Source organism: Heteronotia binoei, chromosome 7 (genome assembly GCF_032191835.1).
Source record: "Heteronotia binoei isolate CCM8104 ecotype False Entrance Well chromosome 7, APGP_CSIRO_Hbin_v1, whole genome shotgun sequence".
Lineage (NCBI taxonomy): Eukaryota > Metazoa > Chordata > Lepidosauria > Squamata > Gekkonidae > Heteronotia > Heteronotia binoei.
Window position 1 is genome coordinate 135,000,737 of NC_083229.1, and position 13,748 is coordinate 135,014,484.

General features: G+C 45.8%; 1 protein-coding gene across 1 annotated transcript in view; it reads left to right on the plus strand.

The window, feature by feature from the left end:
- The window catches only part of DNAH5 (dynein axonemal heavy chain 5), a 266,064-nt gene that overhangs the window by 42,963 nt on the left and 209,353 nt on the right, over positions 1 to 13,748 (plus strand). The window contains exons 11-17 of the mRNA XM_060244379.1: positions 1,502 to 1,717; positions 3,076 to 3,183; positions 6,334 to 6,419; positions 8,192 to 8,513; positions 9,846 to 10,052; positions 10,374 to 10,545; positions 12,565 to 12,710. Of these exons, the coding sequence (XP_060100362.1) occupies positions 1,502 to 1,717; positions 3,076 to 3,183; positions 6,334 to 6,419; positions 8,192 to 8,513; positions 9,846 to 10,052; positions 10,374 to 10,545; positions 12,565 to 12,710 (1,257 nt within the window). The remainder of the gene's footprint in view (positions 1 to 1,501; positions 1,718 to 3,075; positions 3,184 to 6,333; positions 6,420 to 8,191; positions 8,514 to 9,845; positions 10,053 to 10,373; positions 10,546 to 12,564; positions 12,711 to 13,748) is intronic.

The window sequence follows — 13,748 nt, forward strand, 5'->3', positions numbered from 1 at the left end:
TGTAGACTCCTGTGCTGGAGCAATTACCAATGTAAAAAACAATAGCAGCAACCCTTTGGTGGCAGTGCAGGGCAAATGGCATCTGTGGGGGACTGATGGAAGGAAGATATAATATAGTGGGTTCCATGCAATGAAGAGATGCGATTGCTGTGATCACAGCTCTTTTATTAAGTACAGCATGGTAGTGGCTGAACTCTAAGACTGAAGAACTGGGCCAACGGGGCAAACTATATACACTTCAAGGTTCCCGCGCTGGGACGCCATTGGATCATTCAAACCAGCAGGGGCCCCGTGATTGGAGCAGGGCAGCTGGGATTTGGATCCTACTGCTCATTATTCCTGAGTCCCCAAGCTCAGTCATGCAGGCTCCAATGAGCCAGGCAGGAAGACCTTTAATTATACACAACATCAGTCCACATACACAACAGAAGAAGAAGAAGAAAAAGACACTGGATTTATATCCCACACTATATTTTGAATCTCAGAGTCTCAGAGCGGCTCACAATCTCCTTTACCTCCCCCTTCCTCAACAGACACCCTGTGAGGTAGGTGGGGCTGAGAGAGCTTTTTACAGCATCTGCCATTTCAAGGGCAACTCCTGCGAGAGCTATGGCTGACCCGAGGCCATCCCAGCAGCTGCAAGTGGAGGAGTGGGAATCAAACCTGGTTCTCCCAGATAGAGTCAGCACACTCAACCACGACACCAAACTGGAAAATGGTGCCAATGTTATTGGAACCTTGAAAAGGCACACTTTCCTGTCCATGTGATATGATAATGTGTGTCAGACTCTGGAAAGCTTTACTGTTATGATATGATGCTAATATTATAATGTGATGCTTAGCTTGCACTACCGTGTGCTGCTTGACCTGACCTACTCCATTTTCTAACATCTGCTACTCCCAATGTAGAAATCTTGCATATCAAAGTAGAATTGAAATTGTTATTAGCCCTGCTGTGAGTTCCTGTCCTTGGTACTAACACTTGCAACAATCCTTTGAAGATAAAATGCCTCAGGGGCAGCTAGAAGCTATTCCTGTGAGAACGGGAACCACAGCGAGATAAGAAGGACCAAACTTGTGAAATGTATCACCATACTGTGGGAATGTAGTTTTGTTTAGAAAAGCCTTTGATGTAGTCTTAGTTAAAACGTCTATGCAACAAAGGGAGGGCATCAGTTCCAATGAATCCTTGTTCAGAACCTTTGGATTATCAAAAATAAAGCCTTAACATTGTAACCAATGGAAGCCTGCTTACTTTGAATTTCCATCGTCTGACAATGTGCTTAGTTTATGTCCTTCCCCAAAATACAAGTGAAAAGCAATTCTGGGGAAGAGTGTACTATGGGCAGGGAAAGGGTAACTGGAGCGCCCCTCCCTTCAGCCTTCCAGTTCGGTAGCGGCAGCCATTCTAGTTAAGGATGAATGCTAGAACTGAGGATGTGCACTGCCGTAGCTCTTGTTCCATTTGCTTTCTGTTTGTGTTTTGTCTCCTGCTCTTCAGGAATACCAACACTGTTTTCACAGGACAAAACAAAAACTGGAACAAAGTCCATCTGAACGGCAGTTTGATTTTAGCGAGATGTATATCTTTGGAAAGTTTGAAACTTTTCATCGTCGTCTGCTTAAGATCATGCAAATCTTTGACACCATCACTATCTATTCAGTCCTACAAGACTCCAAGATGGAAGGACTTGAAGTTATGGCCACTAGATTCCAGGTAGGCAAAATGTATTTGTTTGTTAGTTGTCGTGGAAAGAAGTCACAATCTAAGCCAGCGTTTGAAAGGCTTATGCGATTTCTGTATATATGGGTTGATGTCCTGTCAATGGGGTAGGGGGTTATTTTTAGTATAAGTGAGGGCCAGAGATGGCACAGTGGTGAAGGGAGCCTTGGATCAGCATTTCCCCCCAACAAGTTCTCTGTCATGCTCAGATCTGATGGATTTCAAGTATTAAACTATATATGGAAACCTGTCTAAATATAGATGAAAGTGTGAACCTTTTCGTTTGATATATCATTTTTTCTAACCTACAGGGGCTTGTTTTGCAAGCAGCCAGTAGCTAAAGTGGATGCTTTACCCCTTCATTGTCCACATAAGTTCTGTGAACAAATTCTGAAATTTGTAGCATGGAGGGAAATAATATCCCATTAACATCCCATTAAGCTAGGGTTGCCAGCCTGGTAACCAGTGGGTGCTTGGGGGGCAAGGGCATCGGGGGCTGCGGTGTTAACATGCACTAAGATATCACTTCCATGAAACCCCAGAAATGAAATGTCACTCTAGGAATTGATGGAAACGCTACGGTAAAACCACAGTGTTTCTGGTGATTTCTAAAGCTCCATGAGCCCGCTTGCAGGATAAGGCGGGGTATAAATCGGAAAATTAAATTAAATTAAATGACATCACTTCTAGGTTTTCCCCAGAAGTGAACAATCTTTCTCTGCTTGTCAGAATAAATGACATGAGCAAGTGGTCTGAATGTGGATGAGTCAGCTTTACATGTTCATTAGATAAGGTGGTTATACCAGTTGATCCTGGGAATTGTAGTCTGATATCGTCTTAAAATTCTAGCCCGTTTCATAGTTACTGATGTAGTAAGCCATCTTATTATAATTCTCATTCATACAGGCCACAGCAATGCAAGAAAAATGGGAGGTAACTTATCCTAGGGTTGTTAATGCTGTGACTTGCAGTTGTGAAATTACTTTCTGAACTCAGTTGCTTCGCATGGAGGTCTTTTAAAAACCGAAAAGGATATTGTGATCCACTGTTTAGCGCCTCTGGACTCGTTTGTTTCTGCTCCAGCTATAAGTCAAAAAAGTGGTTGCATCGTAGTGCACCCTCCAAAAGTGTTGCACATTCTTGCATGTTTGAAAGTTTTCTTTTTTATTTGAAAGCAGTAATTAAACAAAAATTAGGACTCACTGGGCTGAGAACCTAACAGTATATAGAACTGCGCCTGGCTTATGTAACAAATGACTTGCAAACTTGCTCTTTTCATTAAAATTCTCCCTTCTGTAATTGTTTGTATTACTTAAAAGATAAAGAAACCATTTGTTCCCATTTACATTTAGAGCATTGTGGCTACCATGAAGAAAAAGCAGTACGACTTCGTAGATCAAAGGAAAACTGATTTTGACCAGGACTTTGAAGAGTTTTGCAAGCAAACGAGTGATTTGCATGTAGGTTTTAAATGTGCTCATTTTATTCTTTTGATTGCTAATCCTAAAAGTTCTGTTTGAGTAAAAGGATGCTTCTTTATCCATATGGTAAGTGTGGTCCTCACTATATATTTTTACTTATAGATTGCTATTTTTGTTTATAGATCAAGAGTAGAATTTTGAAGCAGTGAATGTTGTTAATTTGATTACTGAATATCCATCCTACACATTTTAGTGTAATATAAGAGGTTTTCCTGCAGCCCCCCCCCTTTTTTGAGTGGGTAGAACCCCCTGGTTCCAACAGCTCCTGGATTTCTAGCTGCAGCTTTCCCCCTGCACTAACTGACCTCTAGTCCTGAGCCATTTAGGGCTTCAAGGGGAAACGCACCAGCATTTGAAATGGTGCTTCAATGCAAAATGGTAACCAGGGAGGTTATTTTGACACGAGAGTGATGTGGTCCCTACTACTAAAACTGAGAGCAATCTGGCTGCTGTGTTTGGTACAAACAGAAGATGTCAAACCAGGGCGTTTTTCTGAGCAGGAGTGCACAGGAACGCAGTTCCGGCTGCTTGGTGTCAGGGGGTGTGACCTAATACGCAAATGAGTTTCTGCTGTGTTAAACTGACTAGCAGTGGAATTGTTGTATTTTACCAAAGGAAATCTTTTGCAGTGGCACATTTTTTTAAAAATTAAGGCCCCTGTGAATTCTTTGTGAAATTCACATTAAGGTTTAGGATTTTATAGGCCTTTCTGACCTAGAGGGCACTTTGGAAATGTGACACAGACACAATTGTAAAATAGCTGCCATAGAAGGCTGAGCCATCCACAAAATGGCTCCTGCAGAAGGCGGAGCTGGCCATAACAAGCCAGGGCGTGAGGCTGTACAGAACCTGGGTTGCACCTCGCAGCATTTCAGGTAGACGCTCTCTTTCACAGGATGCCATTAAAAATGAAAATATTGTTTAAAAGGTTTTTCTTGCACACACCCACAAGTGTACATGTTGAGCTAGCCAAAAAGCAGTCTCTGGCAGTCTCTGTCAGATCTCCAAAGGCCAAGCAGAAGATCTGCTGGATGAAAGCCCCACCTGGCTTCGCCCACCTGGCGCCAAGGAAGGTGTTCACAGGTGCCAAGTGGGGGACCCCTGTTACAAGACCATGTCCCAGAGTTACTCAAATGGCCCAGTCCCCAGTTAGGAAATTGGCAAGAAATGTCACTGAAATAGTAAGATCCCTATATTAACACATTTAATATATATCACAATATCATTTAACATCCATATATTGTACACAGAAAACAGTCCAGTACGCTTGTACTTTTCTTCCTCCTGGAGAAATTGAAATTGAGTTGCAGTCCCTGTTAACACACACCATATTGGTGCTTCAATGAGTGCTTATCCACTCCCCCGGTTCATAGATTCACAAGGCTCAGTGGTCCCTTGGGTTGCAGTGATGTCCACTCAACAGGTAAAGTCACTTCTTTATGCACATGTAAAGACGAGAAACAAAGAAACTGACACACCTCCCAGTTATAAAAAGGCAGTTTCGATGCTACTTTCTCATCGTTTACGTTAAATCAAACTCAGAGCCATGGAATAATTACTACATGGGACCGGAAATCACTGGAGAAAGGGACAGGCGTAGATCCATGTAGTAAGTATTCTTGTGGCTCCGAATAATAAATAATAACCTCTGTTTCAATGTGTCTGAAGAAGTGTGCATGCACATGAAAACTCATACCTTCAATAAAACTTGGTCGGTCATAAATTTGCCACTGGACTCTAACTTTGTTCTTCGAAAAAGTTCATGGTCCGCATGGAATGGCAAGTTTAGGTTATATGGTCACTATTTGTTTGGACTGAATTCTGGATAAAAACATAGAGAAGGAAATAAATATATCACAACTGGAGATTGATGAGTTGATGTGTCATTCCTAACTCACGGGTCTGATCCTGTTGGTGCTTGTAGAATGCAAAATCTGATTAATCAAGAGTATTGCTTTTTAAAATGTTTTATATGTGTATGCATATGTATGTGTTTGTCTCCCCCTGGAAGTCATGGTGACCTTTGGTGCCTGACCTCTACTGGGGGTTGGAGGATAGTCAGAGAAGTGGCTGAATAAATCCTGTCCCCGTTGTCAAGTTCCAGTTAACAACACACTCCGTGATTAAACAAGAGTTGTTCATTGAAACACTGAAACCACAGGGCAGGATGCTCCTTGTGAAAACTGACAATGGCGGGAACGCATCCCTTCATATACCTTAGGTTGACCGTTACACTTCAAAGCTGATGGCGCCAAGCTGCTCAACCCTCCCCCCAAAGTTCCATTCCCATGCCCCCTTCGCAGGTGCAGACATAATTCCTGGGAACCAGACACTGACCTTTGTCTCCCCAGAGACTAGGCAGTATGATATTTGTGCTTGTTATGAAAGGAGACTGTGCCAGCAAGCAGGGTGGAAAGGCAAGCCAGAGCCAGCACACCAAGCAAGATAATAAACCATGGCGAGAGGCCCTCTTGACACCTGTCCTCCCAACTGCTGGTATTCCAAGGAGGTCTCCCATCCAAGCATAATAGTGGAGGAAAAAAAGAACTGCATGGTGCTGTCACGTGGACTGCAGAAGACGGTTTCACTGTGGAGTGATCTGAATTGCAGGATGGCAGTCTGATCGATAATATTTGGAACAAAGATATTCGGAACAGAACCGGGTCAGTTTAACACGGACTCAACATGCTGTGTGAACAGTGTGTTAGTGTTCCATGTGCTTCAATGCTCTCTGCACATAGATGCATCACACCCCTTTCACGATCTCTGTGGGCGAAGGCTGTGTTCCCTGGAATCAGTAGGAGAGGATCCATTTTGCCTTGGTAACTACACTGGGGCCAACAACAGCCATTCACTTTTATCCCAGAGGAAATAATGGCAACTGTTCATTTCTTGGAGAGGAAGGAAAGGGTCATTTTCATGGACGCGACTGAAGTGGAAGTCAAACTTGGCTCCTTCCCAATGCATTGATTAGGAACCAAGTAACCCTCTTCTGTCTAGCCCCCTTCCTGCATTGTTTTTTCTTGGGTGCACTAGAATATGATGGAGGATGGGAACTGGTTTTGCTCATATGAAGAAGTTAGATTACATAATAGACACTCACTCTGTCCCATTGTTTTCCTCCTGCAGCACCAATTACAGACTTTTATGGATATTACCTTTGAGAAGATCCCAAATACCGAAAGAGCACTCGACATGCTGAAGAAATTTGAAAGGTAAGCAGTTGTTAGCCTTTATTTTGGGAAGTGGGTTTGCAATCTTACTTCATCAAATGCTGCGTGTGTTGCTTAATGATGGAAACAATTACAAGGCAGGCATTCTCTTCAAGTCGGATGAACATCTAAGCAGGAACGAGGGGACGCTTGAATGCACATCCCTGCTAGCTGGTAAGACTGGCTTGTTCAGTGCACAGCACAAGTTTGTGTCTGGGTGGCATGGGACAATTTGGTCAAAATTAAAGTCCAGTGGCACCTTTCAGACCAACAACATTTTATTCAAGCTGTAAGCTTTTTTGCACTTAGTTAGTCTTAAAGGTGCCACTGGACTCACATTTTGTTCTGCTGCTTCAGACCAACATGCCTGCTCATCTGAATCTATGGTTTGTTTATTCACATGCAAAAATAGCCTTGATAATCACCAGAACTTATTTCCTCTTCATACATCATAAATGGCATCATTTATCTTCTGATATGATCACCATCTTCAAGTACTTGAAGGGCTGTCATCTAGAGGATGGTGTGGAATTGTTTGTTGTGGCCCCAGAAGGTAGGACCAGAACAAATGGGTTGAAATTAAATCAAAAGAGTTTCTGGCTCAACATGAGGAAGAACTTCCTGACCGTTAGAGGGATTCCTCAGTGGAACAGGCTTTTTCGGGAGGTGGTGGGCTCTCCTTTCTTGGAGGTTTCTAAACAGAGGCTAGATGGCCATCTGACAGCAGTGAAGATCCTGTGAATTTGGGGTAGGTATTTGTGGGTTTCCTGCATTGTGCAAGGAATTGGACTAGATGACCCTGGAGGTCACTTCCAACTCTATGATTCTATGACCTGAGTTCGATCCCAGTGGAAGCTGGGTTCAGGTAGCTGGCTCACGCTTGACTCAGCCTTCCAACCTTCCAAGCTTGTTGGGGAGAAAGTGTAGAGGACTGGGAAAGGCAATGGGAAACCACCCCGTAAAAAGTCTGCTGTGAAAATGTCATGATCTGATGTCACCCCAGAGTCAGAAATGACTGGTGCTTGCACAGGGGACTACCTTTCCCCCCCCTGCTTACATGCAGTGCTGATTGTCAGTCTGAATATGCACAGTTTTCCTTTTGTAAGACCTAACATCAATAATAATAATGATAGTTGTTACTAGTTAGTTGCACAGCAGCAACAATGTACATGATGTACAAGAGACTTTTATACATTTACAGAATGTCCTCTCTAGCAAAGAACTTTAAAAGTTTCAAAATATTGGTCCAAATTCTGCTTATCTTCAGGAGGTAACAGAAGTTTCTGCCTAGTGCTTGACTGAAAGTGCTTAAGGATCCATTCACATAACCATACTGATAAAGATGTAGGTGCAAAACAGGAGAGCTGGCCTGGGTTGGTGGTCAGAGAACAGCCTCAGGATGGCAGCTGGGCTCTGTTACATCCAGCTCATCTTCATGACACAGCCTAGTTGTGTGAATTAGAATGCAATCCGAGAGAGGTCACTATAATGGATAACACAACAAAAAATACAAGCTAGTGATCAATTTACTAAGAAATATATAGAAACCAGTCCAAATGTCCAAAACATGTACATTCAGCTTTGGGACTTGAATGTACATGTTTTGGACATTTGGACTTGTTTCTATATATTTCTTAGTAAATTGGTCACTAGCTTGTATTTTTTGTTTAGTTGTGTGAATTGGTCGAACCATCCAGCAAGGGACAAGGAGCTGAGCTGACATCCTTGAGTCGGCTTTTTAAAACATTTCCTGATGGTGGTTTCCTCATTTGTAGATTAGGAATCCCTAATCTTGGCATTGATGAGAAATACCAGGTTATCCTTCGGAATTACGGACATGACATTGAGATGGTCTCTAAACTGTACACCAAGCAAAAAAATGACCCCCCAGTGGCTCGTAACCTTCCTCCCGTGGCTGGTCAGATCTTGTGGGCGCGGCAGCTCTTCCACAGGATCCAGCACCCCATGAGCCTCTTCCAGCAGCATCCCACAATTCTCCAGATGGTGGAAGCCAAGTCCATCATCCGCAACTACAACAGGGTGGCCAAAGTCCTCTTGGAGTTTGAGGTGGTCTACCACCAGGGATGGCTTCAGCAGGTAACGGGGCGTGGTGCTGGGTGCTGGTGCATTTTTACTGTAGATGACCTCTGCCACAGTCTCATTATTGATGTCAACCGACCTCAACAGCTATACAAGCATTTTCTGTGACCTCTTGGTGTGGCAGTAACTGGGTTGGATCGTGGGAGGAGATGCAGCTTTCTGCAGTGTTCCTGTCCCCTCAGCAGTCCCTTCCAACCCCAGGAATGGTGATTCCTATGATTTGTGGGACACACATGAATGTCAGGGAGCTGCAGTGAGGAGGGGACAAAATCACTCCCTTCTCCCCCTTCCACAAGTGCTATTCTGCAAAAAGGTGCTGCCCCCCACTCCTCCTCCTCTCTGTAGCCCCTTGACTTGCAAGGCTGGCCTCATGACTCTGGGAGTCAGCTGCTTTCATTGCAGCAGCAGAAGAGATGGTTGAGGGGAGGGGCACATGGCAAAGATGGCTCCACCAGATTTAGCCAGTTCTCCAAGGTGCCCGAAAGGAGGTGGTTGCATCACAATCCCTGCTCTGGCCCTGACCTTCATACCTGACTGTTGCCCTTCAAAGTTGTGGCCAGTGCTGTTCCCCACTACTCTTGAGAAGGACACGAGCACTCCATGGGACTGTGGGCTATGCCATTCTGTCCAGGCTGAGTGGAATCAACAAGGCCACATGTCACACAGCAGGGGGGCAGGGAAGGCCTTCTATTGGCTGCCACCACTCTGGTGAGGGGCTGTCTGGGAGGGCCCAGAGCACCCACCCAACCCCTCTGTCTTCCCAATCAGCAAGTACCTTTTAACCGTGACCAAAGAGTCGTGAGGACCCAGGCAATTTAACAATAAGATTATTATAAGTGCTCTAGAACAAGTGGGTAGTAAAATGTTTAGTGCACAGTGAATATAGAAAATAGTAAAGGTTGGTGTAAAGAAATAAAAGCCCTCACATGTCTAACTAGATGTTCCCATCTTCTAATGCCAAACAGACTCCCCTCTTTGGGTGAGGGAGCTCTCCGGCTCCCTTCTATCCAGTCTGCAGCCTCTCCAGAGGGAACAATCCTGTCTGTAGCTGGGCCTTTTTATGCTTTTCTGCCAGGTCTCACCCCCCCCCCCACCTTCTGGGCCAGTTTTCCCTTCCAAACTGCGTTCACCCAATCAGAGGGACAGAAGGAATCCTGGGAGATGTAGTCCCACTAGACACTCCTACACTGGCTTCTCTGGAGCCTGTAGGCCACACTAGGCCTAGATCACCCACCAAGCAGCATCCACCTTGGGTTTACTGCAATACTTTGGAAAAGTCTGGTCTGAGCTTGTTCTTGTGCTCTTATGTCTGGGGCCTTGGGTGTGCAGGTCGAACTAATGAAAGAAGGACTTAAGGTATCGTTATTGGTGAAAGCCCCGGAGACTGGAGAGATATTTGTGAATTTCGACCCAGAGATCCTCACCTTGATCAGGGAAACTGAGTGCATGTCACGCATGGGGCTGGAAATCCCACCATTTGCTACAGCTCTCCAGCAAACACGGGACGCCTGCAAAGAGACCTTCAATAAACTGCAGGTATTCTTTCCCTCTTTAGGGCACCACAATGGTGCTGTGACAAAGTCCAAGCCTTTCAGTGAGTTCCTCAGCCCTTGTGTGTTAAAGGCTGGGGGGCAGCCTGCCATCCGGCAGAGGTGTCCTGAGCAGAGCAGCTCACCTGTTTCTGCCTGCATGAGACTCCCAGGCACCGGCAGGCCCCAGTCCCTGGCTGAGGGGCTGCATGCAGTTTTGCGGGGGATACACGTCTGGGCTGGCCTGCCTTTAAAATGTGTGGGGAGCAGAACTTGGGGTCTGGGCTGTGTGCGTGTGTGTTGAAGGACTTGTCGGTCTTCCTTTCAGATGATGCTGTCAGAGTACAAGAGAGTGAAGTCCAAGACCCCAGCTCCCCTCCAGACATTGATGACTCTCCATCTGACCCAAGTGGACGATGCCCTGCAGCCTGGCTTAACCACACTGAGCTGGACGTCACTGAACATCGAGAAGTATTTGCAGAACGTTCTGAATAAAATCGGTAGGTCTTCTTTAGGCAAGAATCTTCTCCATAGAAGCGGAAACTGTCCTCTTGCTGAAACGCAGAATGCCTCTGATGTTTGGATCCAGAACGTGCACTTACAGGGTTTTGGGTTTTTTGTATTTTTGTGAGTATACACCTGGAAGTCATGGCGACCTCTGGGGGCCTGGAGAATATTCAGAGAGGTGGCTGAATTAAGCCTGCTCTGCCCTCCTGACCGCTGGTATTCCAAGGAGGTCTCCCATCCAAGTATTAACCACAGTCGACCCTGCTAAGCTTCCGAGATATGATGAGATCGTTGAGTTTGGAGCTAGGCTATAATCCCAGTCATGACTTCTCCAGTCCCCTCTTGAAGCTGACTCTGCTTGTAGCCACCACCACATCTGGACTACAGGCCTGTGATTTGATCAGTCTTGATGGTACCCTGTTGGGTTTACATGCATGCATGCATACACCTTCATTGGCATGTGGAATGTCAGTAGAAGGGACAGGTGGAAGAGAAGACACCTTTTTGTTTTGTCATCTCCATCACTTCCAGCTGAGATTGTGGGACTGAACTTCTGGAAAGAAGGCTGCTTCTTGACAAATGTCAACTGGTGCACTGAACAATTCATTCTGCATTCAGCACCAGACATGGGGGGCGCAATGGGGGTGCTGACAAGCAGCAGCAGGGGTGGGCCGAATATGCAGCAGTGGAGGGCAGAGCAAGGAGGGTATAATGTACCACGATGAGAGACGAGAGTAGGGCAACATGCTTTATTGCAGGTACATTATAAGGTAAGGAACTAACTACACGCGGGCCGGGTCCCGCTTATATATACAACACCCGGGACAACTTCTCGGTCTGGCCAGCCCTATCCAGGCTGTTTGGGCTTCCTGCCCTAGTAGGTGATTGGTGGAGCGTTCGCGCGCTCTGTAGTTCCGATAAGGGACAGCCCCTGTCATTACCGCACCTGGCCGTTAGTAGCGCAGTGCCGCCATTTCGTTATTGCGTTATTCCGTTATGGCGGCCTTGCGATACACTACAGAGGGGTTGCTTCCCCCAACACCTCCCTGCTGCTTCACCCCTGACGTGTGCTGCTGGGAACACTGCGGGGGTGGGGGGATGTGTGAAGAAGGGTTAAGCCCACCACACCACTGATGCAGATTGTGGCCCTCCCCATTATTATTATCCCCATTATTCTACCGCTGTCTGGGAGTATCTCTTTCATAGGACAAAGGTTGAGTCCAGTGGCACCCTTAAGACCAACAAAGTTTAATTCTGGGTAGAAGCTTTCATGCGTGCACACAAAAACTTACACCTGGAATAAAGGTGCCATTGAACTGAAAGCTGGGGTGAAACAGCTAGAACAGCCTGATGACATTTCAGAACTTCTAAAACCTCAGCTCATGGACTCTGATGTTTTCTCAGTTGCCCTTTGGAATGTAATAGTGACAAAAACCAACCCTGTCTCTCAGCTGGTGGCCAAGTTAAAGGGAGGGTATTTATCTTCCTTACAGGTAGATTTAGGTGGGCAGCCGTGTTGGTCTGAAGCAGCAGACAAAGTCTGAGTCCAGCCAGGTACCTTGAAGACCAACCAAGTTTTAGTCAAGATGCAGTCTTTCATGTGCACACACATTTCTTCAGATTCAGGTATTGGAGAACTGTGCAGGAGTTTATACCTTGAATGCAACTTCATTGGTCTTAAAGGTGACACTGGACTCACACATTTTATGGTTGCCAACCTCCAGGTGGTGCCTGGAGACCCCCCATTATTACAATTAATTCCCAGACCACAGAGATCAGAGAAAGTGGCTGCTTTGGAGGGTGGACTCCATGGCCTTGTACCTGGCTGAAGCCCCTCCCCTCCCCTCCCCACCCCCACCCCCCAAATCTCCGGGTATTTCTGAACCCAGAGCTGGCAGTGCTGTTCTACCACCTCCTTTCGTTTTAGCACATTGGCATAGAAGGGATGAAGCAAAGATTTCTCAGAGTGCCTGGCATGTTAATTGTCCTCTCTCTCCTTTTTGACCTTCCAGCTGACCTTGAGCTGTTGCTCGATCGTGTGAATGACTTGATAGAGTTCCGCATTAATGCTGTTCTTCAAGAAATGAGCAGCCTGCCTCTCTGCAGTCTCCCTGAAGAAGAGCCGCTGACTTGTGAGGAATTCCTTCACAAGACAAAGGTATAATCATGGAGGAGGGTTGCCAGGTCCAGCATAGGGAATATCTGGGGACTTTGGAGGGGGAGCCAGGAGATGTTCCCATTCCCCAAGAATAAATAAAATAAAAACTCGATAGTGCAGTTCCCCTGAATACAGCCTTCATTTCCTCCTCCCCCTCCTTTTTTCATTCAGATGGTTCCACAGCAGTTGCACTTCCACTAAAATGAAAGTGAACTCTCTCTCACAAACAGCCCAATGGAATGCGAAAGAAACAGAGGGATTGGGCTCTCTGGCTTCTTCTCTCTTACACATAAGTGGCTCTTCTTGCTTCCCCCTCCCCAGCTTGAGATTTAAAGGCACACACACAATTTCCAAAACAGAAGCATTTGCAGGCTTCTGAACCTGCCTGAGATCTAAAGACACATTGTGGCTGCTAGGGAGGGGCTTCCCCCTGCCATCCATCTGGCTGGTGGCAGGGAGGAGCCTGCAAAACTGGCGGATCCCCCGCCCGAACCTGGGGGCTGGCAAGCCTATCATGGAGGCCTAGATCTCAAAAAGGTGTGATAAACCCACTTCTGGCTTAGACTGCTGGGTTCAGATGACTTACGGTTTAGCTTCTGAAGCTGCCAAGCAATCAGACCCATATCTGAAAACAGACTGTTTCTTGATCCTTGGAAGCTGGAAGCTTCTTCCCCCTTTCTTATCTGCTCCCCCACCCCCATATTGGAAGTGACTTTGAGTGCCCACTGCGGAGGGAAAGTGAAATACAAATATACTAATGCATTAAGAGAAGCAGGAGCATCAAGGAACAGCTGCAGCAGCTTTGTTCTGAGTTGTCCATATACACAGGTATGCATAGAGTCAAGATGCATGCATAGCCATCATTAGCTCAGAAAAGGAGCAAAAAATGTTAACTCTTGGGGACCATTCTTGAATGCATTAATCACTTTATGGTATATAATCCTACGGCACGAGAATGGGAAAGGAGAAGAAGAAAAAGAGATTACATTTATCCCCTGCCCTTCACTTGGAGTCTCAGAGTGGCTTCCAATCTCCTTT